At 37.2% G+C, this 25,867-nt stretch overlaps 1 protein-coding gene across 1 annotated transcript in view; it reads right to left on the reverse strand.

Moving 5' to 3' along the window:
• LOC117293742 overlaps nt 1–25,867 on the reverse strand; it is a 31,571-nt gene continuing 5,704 nt past the window's right edge. The window contains exons 2-15 of the mRNA XM_033776170.1: nt 23,185–23,258; nt 17,026–17,146; nt 16,298–16,372; nt 12,868–12,956; nt 11,852–11,925; nt 10,942–11,182; nt 9,530–9,607; nt 7,228–7,288; nt 5,903–6,014; nt 4,921–5,081; nt 3,759–4,004; nt 2,896–3,021; nt 1,122–1,181; nt 1–419 (exon numbers count right to left, since the gene is read on the reverse strand). Of these exons, the coding sequence (XP_033632061.1) occupies nt 198–419; nt 1,122–1,181; nt 2,896–3,021; nt 3,759–4,004; nt 4,921–5,081; nt 5,903–6,014; nt 7,228–7,288; nt 9,530–9,607; nt 10,942–11,182; nt 11,852–11,925; nt 12,868–12,956; nt 16,298–16,372; nt 17,026–17,146; nt 23,185–23,258 (1,740 nt within the window). The 3' untranslated portion in view covers nt 1–197. The remainder of the gene's footprint in view (nt 420–1,121; nt 1,182–2,895; nt 3,022–3,758; nt 4,005–4,920; nt 5,082–5,902; nt 6,015–7,227; nt 7,289–9,529; nt 9,608–10,941; nt 11,183–11,851; nt 11,926–12,867; nt 12,957–16,297; nt 16,373–17,025; nt 17,147–23,184; nt 23,259–25,867) is intronic.

Raw genomic sequence — 25,867 nt, forward strand, 5'->3', positions numbered from 1 at the left:
AGGAGATGGCTTCCCAACAGGAGATGGCTTCCCAACAGGAGATGGATTCCCAACAGGAGATGGATTCCCAACAGGAGATGGCTTCCCAACAGGAGATGGCTTCCCAACAGGAGATGGCTTCCCAACAGGAGATGGCTTCCCAACAGGAGATGGCTTCCCAACAGGAGATGGCTTCCTAGTTGTTTTTATTATCATCATCATAATCTCAATGTCTTGGCTTTGGATCTATCCTTTACTAGACTAGCCACGGCCTCATGTTTGTAGTTGGTCCAGTTGGAGTGGTTCTGCAGGTTATGTTGAAGAAGCTCCGGTGGAGGGTAGGGTTTGACCAGCTTACGGATGTGGCGTTTGACATGCTCGGTGCAGTATTTGGCAAAGAAATCCTTCTGCACCATGATGCACTCTGCACCTCTGCTCACCTATAAAGGAACAAACGGTATGTTTATAAAGATGTAAAACATGACTGTAAATCAATTGATACATACGCTTTAAAGACACTGGACACCTTTGGTAATTGCCAAAGACCAGTTTTCTCACTTGGTGAACCTAATGCATCAAATTATAAAAGTTCAAGTTAATAGTGAAAAAAAAAACGCACCCTTGTCACACGAAGTTGTGTGCTTTCAGATGCTTGATTTCGAGACCTCAAATTCTCAATTGGTCATCAAAGTTGAAGGAGACCAATGAAAGAAAAAAAACCAATGTTGCACAAATTTGTGTGCTCTCAGATGCCAAAAAAAGGTCTAAGACTATTTGAGTGAGAAATTACCTCTTTCTCAGAAACTTCAGAAGGAGCCATTTCTCACAATGTTTTACACTATCAAGAGCTCTCAAACACTATATCAGACCTGAAGCCTTTTATTGGGCATCTGAAAGCACACAAATGGTGTTTTTTGTTTCGCTATTCTTTTGCTACTTCGTTGACCAATTGAGTAAAAATTTCCACAGTTGTTATTTTATGCATAATTACATTATGTTGATAAACACCGAGTGAGAGTACTGGTCGTTGACAATTACCAAAGGTGTTCAGTGCCTTTGAAGCCCTTTTCAAAACCTACGATTAATATTATACATTAAACTACCACTCTACCTTCAAAATATCATATCAATATTTGACTTACCAAGTTAACACTTGATTGTTCATGATCAATACCAAGATCAAGGGTTAGCGTTGAGAGACCCTGGTAGGAAATAAGCACAAATCAGTAAGTCGATAAAGTGAACCTCGAAAATACACATCCATAATTTTTTTTCTACAGTAGGCCTGATCTGCTTGCATACTATTGTACGAAAATGTTGACTAAAATGTTCATACGACATTTTTGAATAAGAATATATGGAAATATAATTTACAATACAATTCTGAAAACCTTTTAAACAATAATTATTAAAATAATTATTAAAATTAGTTAGGCCTACACAAAATATGTCAGTAAGCAAAACACAAGACTTAATTGTAAAAACAATTATAAAGCAATTGTATATGAGTAAAAACCAAACTTAATAATTGTAAGTTATAACCAGTTATGTCAAAATATATCATCATAGGCCAACAAGTCAAAGATATATTTCTCTTAAAAGGAAACTTGAATCCTCAATTCTGATTGGTCAATCCATAGCGACAAGAGTGTGATATTAATAAATATTGCAATGTACAAAAAACACGCAATATACAAAAATGCAGTAATATACAAAAAACTTGCAAAATACAAAAATGCAGTAATATACAAAAAACTTGCAATATACAAAAATGCAGTAATATACAAAAAACTTGCAATATACAAAAATGCAGTAATATACAAAAAACACGCAATATACAAAAATGCAGTAATATACAAAAAACTTGCAATATACAAAAATGCAGTAATATACAAAAAACTTGCAATATACAAAAATGCAGTAATATACAAAAAACATGCAATATACAAAAATGCAGTAATATACAAAAAACTTGCAATATACAAAAATGCAGTAATATACAATAGTCCAGCAAAAATAATACAAAATCCAGCAATATTAAAAAAATCCAGCATTATACACAAATCCAGCAATACATTATTATACAGAAATCGAGTAATGCACAAAAATTCAGCAATATACACAAATCCAGCAATTATACACAGAATTATCCATAAAAACAAAAACCCAGCAATTATACACAGAATTATCCATAAAAACAAAAACCCAGCAATATACATTTATAAATCCAGCAAGATACACAACATCCAGTAATATACCAGATCCAGCTAAACAAATCAGAGCCAGCAACATCAACAAATCCAACAATATACAAAAAGCTTGCAATATAGAAAAAAAACACACAAAATAAACCAGTGAATACAAAACTGAGATGTGCTGCTGAAGAGAAATGGTTCATAAATTCAAAGTTTGTTGACAATGGCAATGCCTTTTACAAAGCCAATGAGTTTATTGCAATTGCCAAAAATGGTTTGTAAAGACAAGAAGAAGATAACCTTGGTAAGTGCGGTTTTCAGTAACACCATGTGAATATCTCTTTTTGAGTAGGGTTGGTTCTGAAAAGAACCGGTAGTTCATTACTCTAGCCGTTAACCAACACCAAAAAGAGATATTCACATGGTAAAGATTGGGAGGTAGTGCTTTCTGCTCTACCAACCAGGCTTCTGATTGATGACACCCAAGCCTACATCTGTATAGACTGTAAAGGGGGTAACCCTGTTTCAGCCCTAGGAGTAGGTCACAACGGCCCCTGGAAAAGGAGTTGATTGTAGCACACACCGTGAAGTGGCCTTCAGGCCTTGTGTGTCTGGCGACTTGCATACAATTTTTTTAAATGGTGTTACAGCAAACCTCTCTTAAATATACTTCCACCATGCAAAGCTTCAAATCCTATTCAAGATAATATTGATAACTTACAAAGACATCTTTGGGCAGAAGAAGTTCAAGTTGTACAAAGACTGAGCTTTCTTTCTTATCAGATGATGAAGAGGAATCGCTGCCGTTTGTATTACTTTCTGTTACTGTCACTTGCGGAATGAACGACTGCAATGTTAACAACAACAACAACAACAACAATGTCAATGTTATATTTTGCACTGGGGATTAAGAATTCATTAGAGGCGTGGTTTATGGTTCTTGGGGGAAAAAGTAGGGAAATGTGATTGAGTAAGTGGAAGGCCTTCCTGTTCACCTGGTGTATGCTGTAATAGACTTTACAGGCAATCAAATCATGACAACTTTTCAGGTTTTTCCAAGTGCAGTAACAAACAAGTACCAACCGCTGGTGTCAAGTAGTCGACACAAGGTTACAACCATTGGAAAAACTACTAATGACGGCAGAAAAGAAACTTGATTGTGTTTCTTGTCTTATCACAAAACTGGTGTGAAAAAGGACAAAAATCAAATAATGTTTCCTATCTCAAATGCAATTATTACGACCATTAAAGGCACTTGACAATTAAAGGCACTTAAAGGTAATTAATCAAAATAATTGTTAGCATAAAAACTCACTTGGGAATGAGCAATGGAGAAATGGCTCCCTCTGAAGTAACATAGTTTTTGAGAGAAGGGTTAATTTCTCACTCAAATATTTAAAGACTTTTTTTTTAGACACCTGAAAGCACCCAACTTTGTGCAACAATGGTGTTTTTCCTTCCAATTTTTTCTTGCAATCAACCCAAATTTTGTACATATGTTGGAATACATCAAGTGAGAATGTTGGTTTTTGACAATTACCAAAGGTGTCCGGTGTCTTTAAAAATATCTTCCAGCAATCTTACCGTCCGTTCCGGTGAGGGACTTGGGTTCATACTGGATATCCTTCTGAACTTGCTTCTTGAGAAAGACTGTCTTGCTGGCGTGGCACCACGTCTGAAGTCAATGTTGGGTAAACTGAACAGGGCGGGGTCATCGTTGGACGTGTACTGGCTGAAGTTAGACTCTGAGGGCGCTGTTTCTACTGCTGATCGTTGGCGCGTCATGAAAGTATCGGGGAGTGACCGGTTAGAATCCATTGGATCTTGAGACTGTAGAAAAATAAAAAAATTGAAATTCTTTAGTTACCATTTATTATAATCCACAAGGGAAACTGACTAGGTAAATTTGAACCTCGAACCAACGACCTCTGGATTAACGTGCCGGCGCTCTACCAACTGAGCTATCTAGCAATATGTTGGCAGTCTCCCTGGATGCCGCTTCTTAGGTTGTATTGTAATTTGGGTTCGATCACTGGCTACACAAAAGTTAACGGTTTTATGGCTTATGACTGGCACCCCAAACAAAGATATGACAAAATAGGGAGACCGCCATCATAGGGCTACATACATGTAGCTCAGTAGGTAGAGTGCCGACACGTTAATCCGAAGGTTGTTGGTTGGAGTGTCACTCTAGTAAATTATCTTTTTTGTTCAACCCCAAATAATCTTTTTAGTTGCATCATAATTTTTTATAACAAAGCTTCTATCTCACATATCAAACGAAAATCATATTTTATAATTTAATATTAAATATAATATTAATTTAATATCATATTTTATAAATTTAATTGTTATAAATTCATGTCTGGGTATATGCTTGGTGATAATTATTATACAGAAAAGCAGTCTAATGGGTTAAGCTTGGAAATCAATATTAATTCAATACTCTTTACCTACCAAAATAACAATATTCCACAAAGATAAATCCAAAGTGTACATTAAGATTATAGACACAGTAACTGGGGCTCTGTACGAAGATGCAAAATGTCAAATACAAAGAAAGAAAATGTCCAAATAAAAAATAAAAACACAGAGCCCCAGTTACTGGGTCGTCTACATTCAGACAAGTTTTTTAAAAGTTTGCTGCAAGCCCAAGAAAACACTGTGCTACTTTAGAAAATGCTTATAAGAGCTAAAACTTTTTCCAACCAAATGAAAACTAAAACAGATAGATAACAATATTTACCGAATAGCTTGAGTCAAACTCTAAGCTTTGTGAGGTGTGGACTGGAGACATAGTGGGCAGCGCTAGGAACTGTAAGTGGGATGCTACTGCGCTGTTATTCCGTACCCTTGTCGTCATTGGTCGCTTCGACGATGACGACGATGACCCTGCCAAATCAGGAGCTGTAAGTGTCAAAGGTTAAATCGAGAAAATGTAAATGAAGTACAAAACAAAACTGAAAACATGTGTAGTTCACAGGTTTGGCAAACTAATCAAGGTGCCTGATACTTTGTATAATCCATTAAAATATGGCAATATAACATAAAAGTACCGATACAGCAATATAACGCAATAGTAAAGCATTAAATACCATAACAAAATATGAGGAATTGGTGAATATGAGCCACTATGTAACAGATGATCATTTACCTTTTTTCAGTGGCAAGAAACTGGACATATCAAATTGACATCATATTTGAAAATTATTCAGGTGGTCCATAAGGTTGTACCTGCTTAGCTTTTAGCTTAACCCTAACCCAGGCCCTAGAGCATGTCAACATGATTAAGGCGCTAGATAAGTTTTGGTATTATTATTTATTTAAAGGCAGTGGAGACTAGTGGTAATTACTCAATTAATTATTAGCATAAAACCTTACATGGTAACGAGAAATGGAGAGCTGTTGATAGTATAAAACATTGTGAGAAACGGCTCCCTCTGAAGTAACATAGTTTTTGAGGGAGAAAGAAGTAATTTTCCATGAATTTGGTTTCACGACCTCAGAGTTAGATATTGAGGTCTCGAAATCAGGCGTCTGAAAGCACACAACTTTGTGTGACAAGGGTGTTTTTTCTTTCATTATTATCTCGCAACTTCGATGACCAATTGAGCTCAAATTTTGACACGTTTGTTATTTTATGCGTATGTTGAGATACACAAAGTGGGAAGACTGATCTTTGACAATCACCAGTAGTGTCCTAGTGTCTTTAATTATCAATGACTAACCTGAATGATGTCTTGTATGTAGTCTTGGTAGCCGTAGGTCATTGATAGATTCAGAGCGATGGGTTTTACTTGGTTTGACCGCCTTCAACTGCTTCAACACCTGACATGAACCCTGTCAACAATAATGGAATGGAAGTACACTCATTAAAGCATAAAAACTGACTTGGTAACGAGCAACAGAGTATAAAACACTGATAGTATAAAACACTGTGAGAAACGGCTCCCTTTGAGGAAATGTAGTTTTGGAAAAACAGGTAATTTTACACTCAAATATTGAAAATCTTCAGGCTTGAAAGCCTTTTATAAGGCATCTGAAAGCACACAGGTTTGTGCAACAACGGTGTTTCTTTATTTCATTGGTCTCTTGCAACTTTGATGACTAATTGAGTAAACATTTTCACAGGTTTTCTATTTTATTTTTATGTTGAGATACACCAAGTGAGAATACTGGTCTTTGATTATTACCAAAAGTGTCCAGTCACTGCAGTGCCTTTATAAATTTTCTTTTACACAGAAAAACTTTTCTACTTATTTAAAAGAATTACACCCATTAAAAAGAAATCTTTCCAATAAACCAACATAAATGCAATCAACATCAATTTCAAATAATCCAGTCAGTGAAGTAATGAAAGACAGCTATAGCCATGATATCAGTAAATCATTGATAGATCAAAATGGGAACATATGGCATGGGCTACTTATTGATAAAGACTCGATTTGTGGAAAAGCTTTATCAATTTCTCTAAAATACTTGAATCTCCAGGACAAGTGACAGCAAAAATCAAGCATCAAATTCCAAAGTATACACTACTTTAAATTAAGTAAACACACAAATCAAACCATCACATTTTGTTTGATAATTTCTTTTTCTACTTTAATGGTTGTACTGTTAGAGACAATTTAGCAAAAAGAGGAATACAGCACCCAAGTTACTGGTTCTCTAGGTAAAATAACAAGTAAAGTTTGAAGCTATATGGGGTCAGGGGTGGATTTCACAAAGGTAGTCCTAACTTAGGACTAGTCCTAGGCAATGCTAAAAGATAGGACCTGTCCTAAGTTAGGACGAGTTACTGGTCCTAACTTAGGACCAGTCCTATCTCTTAGCGTTGCCTGGGACTAGTCCTAAGTTAGGACTACCTTTGTGAAATCCACCCCTGGTAATAAGCAAAACGTACTACTTTGCTAAAACAACCGAGTACCACGTGGAATTGCACACATGATTTTTTCGGTCGTTTGATTCTGTCGATTAATTCTGAAGGGGAACAAGGTCAGTTTGAGCGGGGGAACTTTATGTTCCTTAAATTAAAAAAAAAATTGGTACTTACAGACTTAACAATGTAGATCCAGTCTGATTTATTGCTGTCTTTTACCACCACTTGCCCACGTCTAAAGTCAACATCAAACCAAATCAAGTATTAATTTCCATACAATGTGTCAAGAGATAAATTCATGGAGAGTCAATTCCAAGAGTTGGTAGTACAGTCTGTGAGTGCAAATGTGATAATTTATGAGCTTTGAAGTCAGAAATTCGCAACAAAATAATTCACATCAGTTTGAATGTGTTCAACTCCTGCAAAACATTCACATTTGCCGGAAGTTTGCACCAGGCTTTAGTAGTACAAAAACATGGACAATGCAAATTGGGTATAAATCACAATAGCTCATTAAGTCACATGAAAAATACAATATCAGACATTATGAACAAGGAGAGCAATTAACAAACAATACACAAGTTCATCATACACAGGTTATTGACAGAAACAAACTTCAATTCAACTTATTTAATAATGTAAATAATGAAATGCAGTCACAGAAACTTATTTACAATTTCTGCCATCTATGTACGTAATGCGAGCAATTATTGAATGGGCATATAAAATAGCTTTAAAAATACAAACATAGAAATGAGCAGTAAACATACATATTGGAAATGAGCAGTACACATACAAAATTGGAAATGAGCAGTAAAAATACAAACATGGAAATGAGCAGTAAACATACAAAATTGAAAATGAGCAGTAAAAATACAAACATGGAAATGAGCAGTAAACATACAAAATTGGAAATGAGCAGTAAAAATACAAACATGGAAATGAGCAGTAAACATACAAAATTGAAAATGAGCAGTAAAAATACAAATATGGAAATGAGCAGTAAACATACAAAATTGGAAATGAGCAGTAAAAATACAAACATGGAAATGAGCAGTAAACATACAAAAATTGGAAATGAGTAGTAAAAATACAAACATGGAAATGAGCATTAAAAATACAAACATGGAAATGAGCAGTAAACATACAGAAATTGGAAATGAGTAGTAAAAATACAAACATGGAAATGAGCAGTAAACATACAGAAATTGGAAAGGAGTAGTAAAAATACAAACATGGAAATGAGCATTAAAATTACAAACATGGAAATGAGCAGTACACATACAAAAATTGGAAATGAGCAGTAAAAATACAAACATGGAAATAAGCACTGCTGAGCAGTACACATACAAAATTGGAAATGAGCAGTAAAAATACAAACATGGAATTGACAGTAACCATACAAAAATTGGAAATGTGCAGTACAAATATAAACATGGAAATGAGCAGTAAAAATACAAACATGGAAATGAGTAGTTGGAAATGAGCAGCAGTACACATACAAAAATTGGAAATGAGCAGTACACATACAAAAATTGGAAATGAGCAGTACACATACAAAAATTGGAAATGAGCACTAAACATAGAAAAATAGAAATTAGTAATAGACATACAAAAAAACAAATAAGCAAATGGACATACAAAATTAGAAATGAGCAATACAAAATTTTAAAAAAGAAAATGAACAACTTTGAAGCAAAACTGAGTCTTTTGTTTGATCTAAAATCTAGAGAATGACACGTCAGGTAAAGATGAGAAGAGCATTAGATACAAGACAAATTACAGTGAAAAAATATCGGACATTAGTGTGGAGAAATAATAAAAACAAGAAAAGGCCAAAGACTCCCACAATGGGGTTACAGCCCAAGTGCGCTGCGTGCCCTGTAACGGGTCAATACAAAATTAGGCATGAACCAGGATAAGCCAAGACATGTACGACCATCTTGCCTTTGCAGTGGCATAGCCAAACTTTATTGGGGGGGGGGGGGAGCAAAGATACAATTGAAGAGGCTATTTAATGTAACAGTATCGACTTATTCATCAGGCCTGGAATTCAAAGCAGGCCATGGCCTCCGTTGCCCCTGGTCTTGGCCTTCAAACCCCTTCGACAGATTTTCCAATGGAAATGCCCTTTGCAAGATGAAAATGGCTTTGCCCTTTCAAAAATAAAATTATAGGTCTGATTCATTTGTGCATTGTTTATCTCATTTGGGTGCTGGAGGAGGGGGGGGGGGGCTGAGAGTAGGCCTACATCCTCCTGCCCCCACCCCTTTACTTTATGGTTATACCACTGTTCCTTTGACTTGAACTGACAAATCAGTAACTTGACCCAGAGCTGTGTGTTGGACGCCCCAAAGACTAGTCTGGCACCGCTGTATACACCAACTTGTTTTTCGAAATTCTCTTGTTAAACCACACTCTGACTTGAACTAGAGAAGCGGTTTCCTGATTCTTGGTGAACTTTATGATTACTTACTTGTAAAAATGAAAGAGACACATCTCTGGATGCTCAATTAATCTCTCCATTGGCCAATACTTCATAAAGGGCAATTGCCTGCAAGAAATGATTGAAAGAATTCAAATTAGTCAAAAACAAAAGATCAAATGCGAGCGGAGCAAGGTCACTGGACACTTTGGTAACTATCAAAGACCAGTATTCTCACTTGGTGTATTCCAACATTATGAAAAAAATCACAAACCTATGAAAACTTTGACTTTCATTGAAGTTGTAAGAAACTGATAACAGGAAAAATATTCTTTTTTAAATGAAAAAAAGACTTCAGGCTTGAAGTCTTTTATTTATTGAGTGAGAAATCACCTCTTTCTCAAAAACTACAATACTTCAGAGGTAGCCGTTTCTCACAATGTTTTATACTATCAACAGCTCTCCAATGCATGTTACCAAGTAAGTTTTTATGGCAACAATTATGTTGAGTAACTATACCAATAGTGTCCAGTGACTTTAAATTAACAATTCTAAAACTAGCATTTGAAACAGCGAATCTAAAACTAGCTAGTACAATGTTTTTCCCCTTGCTCAACCAGCCTCAAACAGTCCTAAAAACCATCTCAATTTGTGGGCTCACAGGTTGCTGTTAATTAGTCACATCAACACTATATGGACCACTTCTGAACTGTGACTGCATAACACCTGCACCATGGAGGACCTTGCAAAGGCTAATGACAATGGACTCCGAGTTGCCCAAAATTGGATGCAGTTGTGTGATGACACGAAATGATGATGAGTCACATCAACAACCCTCGCAAGTACCCATTTACTCAGGACTAGGCCATGAGAAGCACCTATAGTAAAGTTCTTAGCTCAAGGATGCAAAAGTGTCACAACCGGGATTCGAACCCACACTCCGGTGACCAAGCCACCCAAACTTACAGTAGTTCAATGTGCTTAAATTGCTCGGCCGCGGCATGTGAGATGTTGACAACCATTGTCACTATAAGCATGGGCGACTATTGTTGAAGTCGCAACTAATGATTGCTTAGTCCAGTCGCGACTATCGTAGTCAACTACTTTGTTAATCGTGCCGCCATGATTACTACTACAAAAAAAGTCGTAGCTTCCTGCTTTTTGAACCATGTGTGTTGCTAACGATTATTCTCAACAACATCTTCATCAGTAAGACAATCCTTCCATCCTTTCAGCGCGTATTTTACTGTATTGCGCCTGCGGCAAACAATATGCCGTAATGCATCTTGCGAATTAAAATTTAGTCACGACAAGTGTCAAAGTCACAACTATCTTGAGGTGCAACTAGTCGAGTAGTAAATTTCACTAGTCGCCCATCCAGACTTACATGTTACAAGTCTATAAAAAAAAAATTTCCTGAAATCATGAATGAAATCCAGACAACAGGCCCGGTAAAAAATTACCTTAGAAACTTGACATGATCCGGCTCTTCTCCAGGCTGCTGCCCCCTCATGAAGATGTCAAAGAAGTCCTCCCTACCGATGGCAAGAAGTTGAACATCACCCTGGCTTGAGACTGTCGCAGTTCTCTTGGAGTGATGTAGGAGGGCTAGCTCACCGAAGCTACTGCCTTTACGTAGGACGGCAGCGGTGCGGATTTGTGGCTCTCCGGTGTCTGCCTTGGTCTCCATTATGGTCACCACAGCTGAAAGAAGCAAACAGTATCAAACAGATTGAAATAGTTGGTGCGTTCGATTAGCTTCCCTTGGTCGACCCCGCGGTGCTCACTCGGGTGAGCCCCTGACAAGAGCCAATCGAATGATCACTCACCCTCTCGCGTTGACTTCATGCACCTCGGGCCAGCCCCAAGTGACCCACTCCACAAGCAGGGCACTTGGGGCTGACCTGGGTGAGCCCCTGGAATGACGTCAAAGCTATTCGAGCGTACCATGCCCAGGGGCAGCCTGGGGTTGACCTGGGGAACCTGATCGAATGCACCCAATACCCTTAATAACTTTTTGAAAACTCTTAACTTCAACACCGAGGTTCGCTTCTTGACTGCGTGGGTTTTCCCTGGAATACTTCTCTGGAGTTTTCCACCCACATCTAAAACTTAAATGTCTTCATTCAAGGGGATTCGAACAGAGTCCACACAGGATAAAGCCAATGGAAGAAACCTCTTGAGCTAACCTGAGCCCAATCTCATAGCACTGCTTGCGAAGGAATTGCGCACTTTAAAAAGCTTGTGATTCTATTGGCCATAGTTGCAGAATTCTATGACAAGCAACACCAAGGAAAAGGCTATGTTAAATTCAAGCAAAAGAAACAATGCGATAAGAAACCAAGTTTCGAACAATAAATCTAAACCACCTACCTGAACCTGATATGACGAAATAGAAGTTCTCTGCATAGTGACCTTGTCTGATTATAACTCTCTTTGGTGGCACGCTGGAAGAGAACAACAAAATAGGAATTAATAGACAAAAAGTATTATTTTGACAAATTAAGTTTTGAATGTAAAGACGGTAGTATTCACTCATTTCATATGATTTAGATAATTGCTTTGCTAACTGAAAAGTAACTTCTCTGGAGCTGTATGCCATATCTAATTTATACAGCAAGCAGAGTTCAGCAAATATAGTTTCTTGTCATTTGATTGGTGCATCATGTTTCATACTTAAAGGAAGTGGACACTATTGGTAACTACTCAAAATAATTATTAGCATAAAACTTAACTTTGTGAGAAACGACTCTCTCTGAAGTAACGTAGTTTTTGAGAAAGAAGTAATTTTCCATGAATTCAATTTCAAGACCTCAGGGTTAGATTTTAAGGTCTCAAAATCAAGCATCTGAAAGCACACAACTTCGTGTGACAAGGGTGGTTTTTCTTTCATTATTATCTCCAATTACGAGGACCAATTGAGTTCAAATTTTCACAGGTTAGTTATTTTATGCATATGTGGAGATACACCAAGCGAGAAGACTGGTCTTTGACAATAACCAATAGTGTCCAGTGTCTATATGAAATCCAATATTAATATATATAGGTTGCTAGGGGTACTTCACATAGCGCTGTTTTATAAAATAAAAAAAATGCAAGCTAACTTTATGCTAAGAGGGATATCAGTTACAGATTGTAGACCAGACCTGGTTTTTTGGTTGGCAACCTTATAAGCACAATGGGGGGGTCCATTCTTTTTGTGCCTGTTTTGACAACCAAAATCGCAGACAGGAGACATGCGTGTATGTGCACTGCGCATTGTGCAGAGGGTCTATTATCATATGACCTGTAGGGGAGGGCGTTCTACTCAAATGACAACACATTATATAATATATAAGCATTTGATAAGCTGGTGTATAATCAATGGTATTAGATTTTACATTGCTTACCTTTCAAACCAAGCAACTTTGACTAGCTTTTCTTGCATATGCAGCGGATACTCTGCAAAAGACTTCATAGTTTGGAGTCCATATAACGCCTGCAAATGGGAATAAATAACAACGCCAATGGAAAAAAAGAGAGAATTTAAACGCTATTTATTTTACACCATACAAAATTAAGCAGGCCCAAAAAGGGCAAAGTAGCTTTACATTGGTAAAGGGCATATTTTTAGGGAAAATTAATTGTTGGTCATTGCCTTGGTGCCCTGGAAATGTTAGTATAAATTTGCTTCTCTTTTTAAAGGGTGGCTGCAGTGTTTTTTTAAATAATTTAAACAATTAAACATGACTTTTTAAACCTGAAATATTTTTTTATATTTTTTATTAAATGCGCAAGTATTTTAAAAATAGTTTTCAAGAGATAAGGGGAACCCACCCCGCCCCTAAAAGGGGCATAAACGTGACGTCATGTCGGGAACCCGAGCCGTCGGGCCCCCTGGCTGTGTCCATATAGAGACGTGTGCACTGTGTGGCCTGGTACCTAGGCGCGTGTAGTTATGACAGCAAAATTAACTGTTTTATTTTAATTCACTGCAGCATCCCTTTAAATGCACTGGACACCTGTGGTTATTGTCCCAATTGGTGTATCTCAACAAATTTAACAAAATCTTTGAAAATTTTGACTCAATACATTCCTACTGTTTTACCTCTCACAAAAAAAAAAGCCACATTTTCTTCATCTGACGAAACGCATGCAAACATCTTGTCCATTCCTGTGTATTTGGCAAGTGGTTGCTACAGCATGTCTTTAACAATAGAATTACTCAGCGTACAAAGTGTTCACAAAGATGCGACAACTGTTTGCTGAGCGAATCGACAGTCAACAAATATTGACTTAAGAAATTACAGACAGCTCAACCAACTACAGCATGCAAACATGGAGAAGGAATGTCAAGTCAGTCTCCATGCTGAGACAGGTATGAGGTTGTACAGTACTAAAAGTTAGTTTACCTCATGGTTTCAACCCGCTCGAGTTCAACTCTGTGTGTCTGAACGGTACTTAAGTTAGTCCGAATCGAGTTCAACCCTTCGGTTTATCTTTTAATACTGTATGTGGACAGAATAAAAAAGACCACATCCGGTTTAACTCACACCAGCTGACCCATTGACCTCCCTAATCACTACGAAAACACACTGTGACCTATGAACAAGACAATAAACCAGACCTCTTAAAACCAAAAATAAACCGTATCGGGTTTAACTCAGTGCTGTCTAAACCCAATGGGAACAACTGTTTGCGACCACTTTGAAAGTTAAACCTGTTTGGGTCTACATTGTAACTTACGCATTCTGAACATACCCTTATAATTCAAACCAGAAAACAAGTCTTTCTTATCAAGTCTACACTGGGCCACTGGGTCAGGGCCCAATTTCATGGCTCTGATAACCGCGGAATTATGCTCTTACGATCACCATTCTCCACTTCCTCTTGCACTAGCTGTGTAAAGTGAAGAATGCCTAGGTGGAGTTTGCATGCACACAAGCCAAAATTCCCTGCTAACGCATGAAATATGCTTGATGTAGGCGCAGAATTCCCTACTTCCCCAAGCGCCAATTTCTTTTCTTACGGTAAACAAAGCCATGGAATTGAGCCCAGGTGTGTTTTGTTGGTTCAGTTGGTGTTCGCTTTAATCTGAAATCATTGAGAATTACAAACAGATCCATTACATCTTTATCAATTTAGTATTCAAAACTGGGGTTACTGTTGGTACAAATAATCATGAAAGATCACAATGTATACAAGATAACAGGCAAACAAGAGAGATAAATGTTTCCAATCTCCGTTTGGCGATTTTTTATTTGCATAGTACTAAAACTGTTGTTGTCCCCACTGCTAAAATATACATCATTTGAACTGGTGGGCCCAATTTTATAAAGCAGCTAAGCAGAGAAAATATACTGCTTGACAAAGTGCTTTGCTTAGCATAAATTATTGTTATTACAAATTGAGTGGGGCACCGCCAGTGAAATTGAGGTCTGGCAAGCTCAGTATGTCTTTCAGGGCCCAATTGCATGGCCCTGCTTACTGCCAAGTTATGTGCTTACGATCACCATTCCCCGCTTATAATGTGCAAGCGCAGAACTTAAATGGTGTAGCTGTGTAAGCAAAGAATACCCAGTAACATGGAGTACGCACAAGTACAAGCAAAAACTCCCTGCTAACCCAGGAACACGTTTGACGTGAGCACGGAATTTCCTGCTTAATGGTAAGCAGATCTAGAGCTATGAAATTGGGTCCAGGGGTGCGTTCCACTCGCGCAAACATTGCTAACTGTTGCGCACGTTTGCCAACAATTTCAAGTGGAACAAGTTTTTAGTTAATGTAATGATGTCAAAAAGAGGACTATTGCAGCAAAAACAAAGTTAAAAAAAACACCTATGTATGGTGCTCGCCATCTTCATTTCAGGGCGCCGCCATATTGACACCGCGTATACGCACCAATCTTTCAAAAGATTTTTAAAAAACGTTTGCGCAAACAGTTGCGAGTCGTTTGCGCGAGTGGAATGCAACCCTGGTAAGACATCTGCCGTAGATTTCACCAAACTCTTCCTAACTTAGGAATCATCTTAGGACTTAGGACGGGTTCAGTTCCGCATCCAAGTACGTAGGACGAATTGAACCCATCCTAAGTTAGGACGGGTTGCCCGTCCTAACTCGAGTTAGGATTAATCCTAGCGTTTCGTGAAATCGGCTGCAGCTCTTATGTATATCATGGCAAAGGATGTGGGTTGGAATCCTATCCGAGTAAATGCCTGTGGATTTTTGTTACTTACATTACATGACTCAGCAAAGTACTGTCTGAGTACTCCTAGAACTGTGAATGAGGCTAGTTCTGCTATTGTCTCCATTAACTATAGTGGACTACCGGAAAAGTTTCCGCATGGCGCCACCACTTTTTCATTCGATATGAAATAATATAGTATCTAATTTACCTCATTGATATATCCCTTTTTGTAAAAATGAGTGAAAAAGTGGTGGCGCCATACGGAAAGTTATCCAACAAAGTTTCCGCATGGCGCCACCACTTTTTCATTCGATATGAAATAATATAGTATCTAATTTACCTCATTGATATATCCCTTTTTGTAAAAATGAGTGAAAAAGTGGTGGCGCCATACGGAAAGTTATCCAACAAAGTTTCCGCATGGCGCCACCACTTTTTCATTCGATATGAAATAATATAGTATCTAATTTACCTCATTGATATATCCCTTTTTGTAAAAATGAGTGAAAAAGTGGTGGCGCCATACGGAAAGTTATCCAACAATTATTTGCGAGATACATGTAGGCCTAGTTATAATCAAGACGATGTTGATAGACTTGAACTTCACTAAATCACCCTAAAAATGCTACAACAATTAAAGGCTAATCACTTACCGTTTGCAATTGCTCTGCTGTCCGGATGGAACTTGGCATACTCAATATGTTTTTGGCTTCAGTGGTTAAGTTTATCTGAAATAGAAACAAAGAATAGGGTCATACTAAAAATATGAGAGTTTGGTTGTTGTCAACATATTATGAATGGAAAAGTTTCCGTGTGGCGCTACCACTTTCATTCGATATGAAATAATAATCTAACTTACCTCAATGTGACATCCCTTATTGTAAAAATGAGTGAAAAGTGGTGGCGCCATTTGTTCAAACTTTCTCAATTAATTTCCTGGCTGGGTTCGGAGCGCGGCCATTTTGAAAAGTTCCCATCATGCCATTCAAAAATCGTCGGTGATCGAGCGGCCGGGAAGTAGGCGGAGCTAGCTAGGAGAACAATTCATTGGTTGTTTTGTTGTGGGATCCCTACACCAAAATTGTCCGCCACCGTCGCAGTGGCTTTGAACATGCTTGTTTTTTCTTCTAAATCGAATAAAAAGGGAATCCTTTAAAAGAAAGTCGAGAAAACTTTGTAGGATGGTAATTCTACAATACTACAGAAAAAAAAAAAAAAAAAAAAATATATGAAATTGCATCTGCCCATGATGTCATGATTTGATATTTTAAATGACCCATCTTTTTTTAAATGTTATTTATTTTAACATACAAAACACTCAGGGCAAGCTAAAGTGCTGCACATTTATAGTTGTGACCCGCCTAAAGTGAAAGTTTCTTACCTCTCGTTTTGCTTTGAAATCTCGCGGGTCAAACGAGAGTCCCGATGTCTTCAAGTCATTTGACGGCAGCTGCTCAGCAATCTCAGTAAACGTCAGGGATTGTTTGCCGCCAGTTTTGTGCCTGTAATGGAAAACAAGAAAACAATTTAAAAAACATTAGGACATTTTTCTGTTAGATTTTTTACTTCATTCTCAAAAACTTCATAAGGAGCCGTTTCTCCCAATGTTACCATCAACAACTCTCCTTGCTCGTTACCAAGTATTTTTTTTGTGCTGATGATTATTTTGAGTAATTGCCATTAGTGTCAACTTTTTGTAGGACCAAAAACACAATGTCCACAGATTTACACCAAACTTACACAGTTTGAAGATAATGATAGTAGAAAGCTTCCCTGAAAATATTACGTGCTGAGGTGCTGTGGTTTTGGGGAAATGAGTAAAACAATGTCATGAAATTCGTCCCATGAGACGAAAATTATGAGCATGTAAACACGTATTTTCATGACATTGTTTTACTCATTTCTCAAAAACTACAGCACCTCAGTAAGTAAGATTTGAAGGGAAGCTTTCCACTATCATTATCTTCAAACCCTGTAAATTTTATGTAAATCTGCAGACATTTTGAAAAAGTACCCGAATCCTTTAAAGAGATTGTATCTTTCACTCATTGTATACAATTGTTAATTAGAGGTTTTTGCATGAAAGAGGTGTACGGGAGTTGCTGCATATTTATGAGCGTTTCAAATGAGCGTTTCAAATGCTAATACGTGGTTCTCATTGGTTGCTCATAAGAGCAGCTGCGTGGCCAGCTTCTCAAATATCGCGCGCGCGCCCGTTACTATTTTTAGACTGAGATGGCACACACTGCGCCCTCAAGTAAAACGCGGCGCCCACGAGGGGGTGTCAAAAATGAGGATGAGGATTTCAAAAATGACTTTTTCGTGGCAAGTTGTATATAATGCTCATCATTGTTCATGAATGTTCATAATAATTTTATAATTAAACTTTCTTTTACGGTAAACCCTGTCTTTATTTTGAAAAGGCTAATTTGACAAACGAGGGCAGCCACAATCTACAGATATTTAAAATTAAATACGAACACTTGTCAGCGCCGAATAACACAAAGCAAAAAGGGGATTCATTTTCATTCTACCTCCATGCCTTTTCTCATCAGTGCTCTTTTGAGAGCCGTTAGTCGCCTCTCTCCTCCATAGGGGGTACGTGATCGCCTTTTCCCTAAATAACAGATTAGTCAAGTACTGTCCGGAGGTGAACAAGTTGGTCAATATTTGACGTTTGACCACTATTTACCCCCATCGAGATCCTATTAAGGGAACATGATATGTCTACGTGTGTCACTTGACAAGCAGGGACTTTATAGTGGCTGAATGGCCCCCAATGCTTTGGCGGACATTGCTGACCTATCCGCAAGAATTTAAGTGTTGGCTTTATTATGTGTACACACGTACACATTGGATTCAACTGCGAATCCTCATAAACATGAAAGTAATGTGAAATGACTTCAGGCCAAAAGTGATTTTGTGAGTAAGCTCAACAGCAGGGGCCTATAAGCCTTAAAACACAAAAACTTGCTTAGAACAGTAGCAGGGCTTGAAGGCACTGGACTCTATTGGTAATTGCTCAAAATAATTGTTAGCATACAAACTATACTTGGTAACGAGGAATGGAGAGCTGTTGATAGTATACAAAATTGTGAGAAATGGCTCCCTCTGTAGTAACTTTGAGAAATAAGTAATTTCTCAATCAAATAGTTGTATTATTCTCTCGCAACTTCGACGTTAAGTTCAAATTTTCACAGGTTTGTAGTTGTATTTGTTTGTGGTATTTTATGCTGTTTGGAGACACCAAGTGAGAAGACTAGTCTTTTACAATTACTAAAGGTGTTCAGTGCATTAAAGAGACATAATACCAGTCTAAATGATATTAAATTTGCATGTTGTGACTGTGGCCCATTTATTTTTTGTCTGACTTAATTTGTCAAGCAGTGTTTTCTGCCTTGCAGCTTGATTAAATTGGGCCCTAATCTCTGGCGTAATTCACAAACCTCGAGATGTAGACCAAGGGTGTGTTTCGTTTTGGCGGTATTAACCAACAACCGTTTATGTTGAATTTGCCATTCTTTATCACTTGCCAATGACCAAAACAGTTATTGGTTACGACTGCCAAAACGCAGCACAGTATATAAACATTCTCTGATTAGATGTCTGCCATAAGAGGGCGCACTTGTTACAATTAGCTCGTCTCCAAAGCAACACCGTTCCAGGCCACCATCAACAATACCGAATTAGTAAACAAACCACGAACAGTGAAAGGTTAGTGTCTGGCACAGTTTGGTGAACACATTGAACTGACTTAAACAAAACTATATGATGGACCACGCACTCACACTGATAAATTGTCTTTGTTGATTTTCTTGTAAAATCATTGCAAAAGACTGTTGATGAAAAAGCTTCAGTAAAGATGTCCATTCTACCATTGTCAATAAAATTGATGCAACATTTAGAACTTTTAATGAAGAACCTTTAAGGGACTTTCCTAATATAATCTATTCAAGAAACTAATAATAGAAGCTGTCTCAGAAAAAAACAAGTGACAAAATTACAGGCAGGCTCAAACAATCGAGATGAATTGAGGCGATAATTAAAATCAAACATGGGAAGACTGACAATGAAAGGTAAATTTGAACAGCTAACGAGACAACGAGAGTAGAAAAGGTAAATAATACGAAAAATGGTTCGTTACGGGTCATTGATATTGGGTTTGATTTGACGTGTTCAACCAAAATGCAGAATAGGTTTGTGCAGCCAAGGTGTGCCACTGTCAATTCCAAACAGCAAATTGTAATGGATTTTGAAGCCAATATCATCAACATTCTCAACAAACTGCAAAAACCATCCCAGATCCGACACTATAGGTAATTGTCAAAGACCAGTCTTCTCACTCAGTGTATCTCAACATAGGCCTATGCATAAATTAACAAACCTCCGAAAATTTGAGCTCAATTGTTCGTCAGAGCTTGCGAGATAACAATGAAACAAATATTGTCACACGCAGTTGTGTGCTTTCATTTGCTTGATTTCGAGACCCCAAAATTTATAACTCTGAGGTCTCGAAATCAAATTATTTTGTGAATTTTTTTTTTTTTCTCGAAAACTACGTCACTTCAGAGGGAGCCGTTTCTCACAATGTCTTATACTACCAACCTCTCCCCATTACTCGTTACAACGTAAGGTTTTATGCACTGTCTTTAAAAGAAACAAAATCAAACTCAGAGTTTTGTGCGCAATTTTTTTCCGAATAATATTTGGCTTCATACGTTATCGTCTCATATCATATTCCGGATCACACATTGACCCTTGAAACACACGGCACAAAACCTACTCAACAGTTCCGATGTATATTATTTATTAATTTATCTGATAGTACATTAGCGACAGAAAGTTCATACAGCCCTATTTTTTTATTTTATTTTTATTTTTTTTTGATCGAATGCTCACAAAACTCTAGATCAAGGAAATTATTCCTTGACAGTTTCATTAACGATCAGACCTAATACAAGGTTAAAAGCACAATGTTTTATACCATCAACAGCTCTCCATTGCTCACTACGAAGCTTTTACACCAACAATATTATCAAGGGCTCATTCCAAACAAAATTGCCAATAACTAACAGTCATTTATATTTTCTTTAAAGTACACTGGTGACAGAATTTCAATAGTGCCCTAGAATCATCAATGGTGTGTTTTAAAGGTACTGTGGCACCTTTGGTAAAAAAAAAACAGTCTTCTCACTTGGTATATCCCAACATATGCATACAAAAAACAAACATGGGAAATTTGGGCGTAAGTGGTCATCGTAGTTGTAAGAAAAAATTAAAAGAAAAAACACCCTTCTTGCAAAGTTATTATGTGCTTTCAGATGCCTGAATAAAACAGCTTGAAATGTTTGAGCGAGAAATAATTTATTTTCCAAAAATACGTTACTTCGGAGGGAGCCGTTTTTCACAACGTTTTATACTACCAACAGCTCTTCATTGCTGGTTACCAAGTAAGTTTCTATGCTAAAAACTATTTTTTAGTAATTACCAATAGTGTCCAGTGCCTTTAAGTAGGTTAATTGGGCAAACAGAGCAGAGCATATAAATTACTAATTATAATTCGGCTGATGGTGAGATGGTTGGTGCCTCGCTTGCCTTCAATCAAGTGAGATATCAAATATTTATTTTACGGGTATAAGTATTCTTGCTTTACAATTTCACTTTTTCAATTTTGTGGTTTGCTATATTTTGACCCTTTGTCATGTATATTTTTATAGTGTGCGTTTTGCGGTCGCAGAGGGGATCGTACCTTTTTTTTCAATTTTGTCTCCTTTTTTTTAATCAGAAATGGGGTTGATTTACTCTGGGTCCGCCTGACGCTTATTATTTTGTATTTTATTTTGTGTAATATGATTGTTTGTATTGCAATGTTTTTACTTATTTCTTGCTACTTTTGTAACTGTGTTGTGTATTCTTTTTAAAACCGTATTGCTATTTTTCTCATGTTTTTTAATCCTGCTTTTTAATGTTTTTCTTAACTGTACAGCGCTTTGAAACAGTGTTAAAACGCTTCATAAATGCATTTTAGTTAAGTTTTTAAGTTAAATTAAAGGAACACGTTGCCTTAGATCGGACGAGTTGGTCTTTGAAAAGTGCTTGAAACCGTTTGTTATGAAATGCAAACGGTTAAATAGATATTTTAAAAGTAGAATATAATGATCCACACAAGTATCACTCGAAATTGCGTGGTGTTCCTATTATACCTCGTCGACTAACACTGTCGGCCAGTTACAGTTACGGGAGACAAATTTTTGACTCCCATAAATGGCCAAACGTGTTAGTTCGTAAAGTAAAAGGTAAACCACGCAATTTCGAGGCAAATTTTTTGAGGATTATTGTATTCTACTTTTAAAACATCTTTCTAACCACATGCATTTTATAACAAACGGTTACAAACGCTTTTTAAAGACCAACTCGACCGATCCAAGGCAACGTGTTCCTTTAAGCGCTTTTTTGGTGAAAAATTAATGTGCAGAGTGAGCCACCAGGGCTCAATTACATAATATAGCTGCTTAAAGGCAGTGGACACTATTTGTAGCTACTCAAAATAATAATTATTATCATAAAACCTTTCTTGATTACGAGTAATGGGAAGCTGTTGATTATAGTATACAAAATCAAGCATCTGAAAGCACACAACTTCGTGTGACAAGGGTGTTTTTTCTTTCACTATTATCTCGCAACTTCGACGACCAATTGAGCTCAAATTTTCACAGGTTTGTTATTTTATGCGTGTTGAGATACACCAAGTGAGAAGACTGGTATGTGACAATATATTCCAGTGTCTTTAAAGGCAGTGGACACTATTGGTAATTAGTCAAAATAATTCTCATCATAAAACCTCACTTGGTACCGAGTAATGGGGAGAGGTTGATAGTATAAAACATTGTGAATAACAGCTCCCTCTGAAGTGACGTAGTTTTCGAGAGAGAAGTAATTTTCTACGAATTTGATTTCGAGACCTCAAGTTTAGAACTTGAGGTCTTGAAATCAACCTTCTAAACGCACAGAACTTCGTGTGACAAGGGTGTTTTTTCTTTCATTATAATCTCGCAACTTCTATGACCGATTGAGCTCAAATTTTCACACAGGTTTGTTATTTTATGCATATGTTGAGATACACCAAATGAGAAGACTGGTCTTTGACATTTACCAATAGTGTCCACTGTCTTTAAGCAGAGAATGACGTTATTAACAATATTCTGCTAAGCAAGCACAAGCAGTATACCAGTGTTGTACATGTGACTAGGTAATTAAGCTAGTAAACTTATTCTGGTAAGCATTTGGGCTTAGCTACCTTTTCCGTGCTTTAGCAGCTCTATAACTTTATCTTGGTATACCGCGAAGCTGTTTTGTTTCTTGGAAATATTATACAAAACGAAATGTTGTTGCCTGGATTGTGCACGTTTTGAAATTCTTGTGGACAGCTATGGATTTGAAAGGATTTCAAAAAGAGTTCAAATGGATCTTAATGCAAGCATTTTAAACTACGTGACACATTATTTAGAAAATAATTATGAAAATTGTAAACAAAACTTACTTTTTGAAGACCATAGAGTGTATTCGTAGCATTAGGATGACCATTCTGATTGCATGGGCGAATCTTCTGCGAGCCTGAAAACAATAAGCAAAAATATATAACTTGTACTCAGTATTTGGATGTCATTAACTATGTCTCTATGACAAATACAACAAAATGCGCCAAGGTGCAAGAGTTTAAATGTAGACCAATGTTAATTAGGTGATGTTTATTGGCCAAACATTCATAAAATAAAGACGGTTAGCTATTAGTAATCTGAGCAATTAAGGTTTCCAAGTAATGTGGGAAAACATTTTCGCAATCTGGTCACACTTCGATAAATTTAACGATAACGTAACCAGACAATGGCCAAATTTATTGCACTTCATTAAACAAAACGGTTGGTTTAATATTGATAAAGAAGCCTACAAAAAACACACACAAATATATTGCTCTTGAAACCTTGACATTATGAACGTGACACAAGAAGCTCAAAGCATGAACCCTGCTTGATATTCAATTTAACGGGAGACAAGTTCCCATCGTAAAAAAAAACTACGGTGACGAGAACAAATGGCTTTTGAGGTGACATGGCTGGGTAAGTAGTAAACAAACATCGCGCCGTGTGTCATGCTGTGTGGGAACGATAGACAGTGCTTGGTCTATAGCAACGTAACAATCAACAATATATGATGGGTTGTCATCACTTCCTCATCTATTATACACGGCAGGCATTCCATGAACCTATTTTGGTGTTCGGGAAATATTTTTAATTAAGAGTTTACAATGATTTATGGTGAAACGTCAATCACACGTCAATGTTAAAGGTATCTTTTGTAGGACACAAAACACTTACTATTCATTCAAATCATTCCATAATATATTTAATAGATGTTAAATTTGAAGAATATTAGTTTTTGTATACTATAATATATTTGTCAATGATAAATAAAACAAAAATGGAAAATTTACATTTCTACATTTCTAAACATTGATAAAATGCTCCAAAACAGAAAACTAAAAAGATATACAGAAATAACGATAACGTCCATATTTACATTAGACCAACACGGTTTGCAGACAATGATGGTCAAAAAGCTTGCTGAGGTGCTGTAGAAATGAGTATAACAATGTCACGAAAACAATTTTCGTCTGCTCTGGAGCAGAACTACGCGACTCAACTGAAGACATCGCTCTGAGACTTTCACTTGTTTCCCCCAAAAAAAAAAAAAAAAAAAAAAAACAACAACAACAACAACAACAACAACAACTTGACGACTAATAATGCTGAAACTTCTACAGGTACATTACAATATAACATACATGTACATCTTCATTCAGAGCGAGTAAGGATTTATGTCATGTCAAAAATAAAACTATAAAAGGTAGCAAAACCCTTTAGTATCGGCTTGGCAACCTCGTCATCATGCTAACGATCCGACCAGACTCGGCAAGCTATCTTGCTTTGACCCTAGCAACCAACCTTTCATACAGAAGCCTGTATCAAAGAGATAGTTGATGGCTATCACACGTACAACGAAACATGACTATAGTCCTTCAAGCTAACTTCAGTTTCAATTAATTTACGTTACGTTCCACCCAGTAAATAATATCAAAAAAAATGCTGTTATAAATAATTTGTTCAAGAAAAAAGCCTGACGTCAAGGGCCCAAAAGCATGAAAGCGCAACAGTTTGCTAAGCACATACAAGTAATGCTTATCAGAAATAGGTTACCAGTGCGCCAAGATTACATTACATTAACATTGGTGTGACTGGTGCCCCAATCATTTTTTACTTAGCAAAGAAATTCGTCAAGCAGTAGTACTTTCTGAAATTTATGAAACTGGGCCCCGTTCTTGCAAAGTAATGCTTAACAGAAATAGGTTACCAGCCCAAAATTACCTTACATTAACATTGTTGTGACTCGTGCTCCAAATCAAGTTTTGCTTAGCAAAGAATTTGTCAAGCAGTATTAAGTCTGCTTAACAGCTTTATGAAATTGTGGCCACAGAGTTCTTCCAAATGGGGTTTAACACCTGCGGGTGAAGGGGGGATTTGTACCCGAAAGAAAACCGATATGGATTGAAATGATTATCTATTGTCAGCCGATCATAGCGAATTAAAAGGATTTATCCAACGAGGCGAACAATCCGTATGTAAAGATTAAAGTTTAACGACGTTTCCCCCCCAATGACAAACTCCGAAAGGATACCATCGATGCCTCGGGGTGAGCGCCGAGGACACGACACGAAACGCCCCGGGGGTTGGTTGCCTCGCTCGGTGGAGGACCCGTCCGCGCCGATACACGATCGATGGTTGGTCTGTGACCATAACAAGACTTCAACCATTGAAAAGGTGTGGGAGATGTCGTTCTATATGGCAAGATAAATTATCACAGTCCGGGAGACACGATCAATATAGTCTTTTGAGGGATTTGACACAAAAAAGAAAAAGCATAATCCTATAAAAAAACACAGTCCCGTTTCAGTATTGTCCAGAAAAAGAACATGACAACGTAATTGTAAGGGACATCGTGATGATGACCAGAGAGCAAGCTAGTCGAAACGTTGGTGCAAATTAAGAACTCACTCCGTGATATTGAATTTAAAAACGATCCTCTATAAAAAGGCGAGAGTAGTGTAGTCCCAGCCAAGTTTCTACCTTCCGTCCAGGTAGAAATAAAAAAAGACAGTTCTTTTAAGA

This window comes from Asterias rubens, chromosome 8 (assembly GCF_902459465.1).
Source record: "Asterias rubens chromosome 8, eAstRub1.3, whole genome shotgun sequence".
Lineage (NCBI taxonomy): Eukaryota > Metazoa > Echinodermata > Asteroidea > Forcipulatida > Asteriidae > Asterias > Asterias rubens.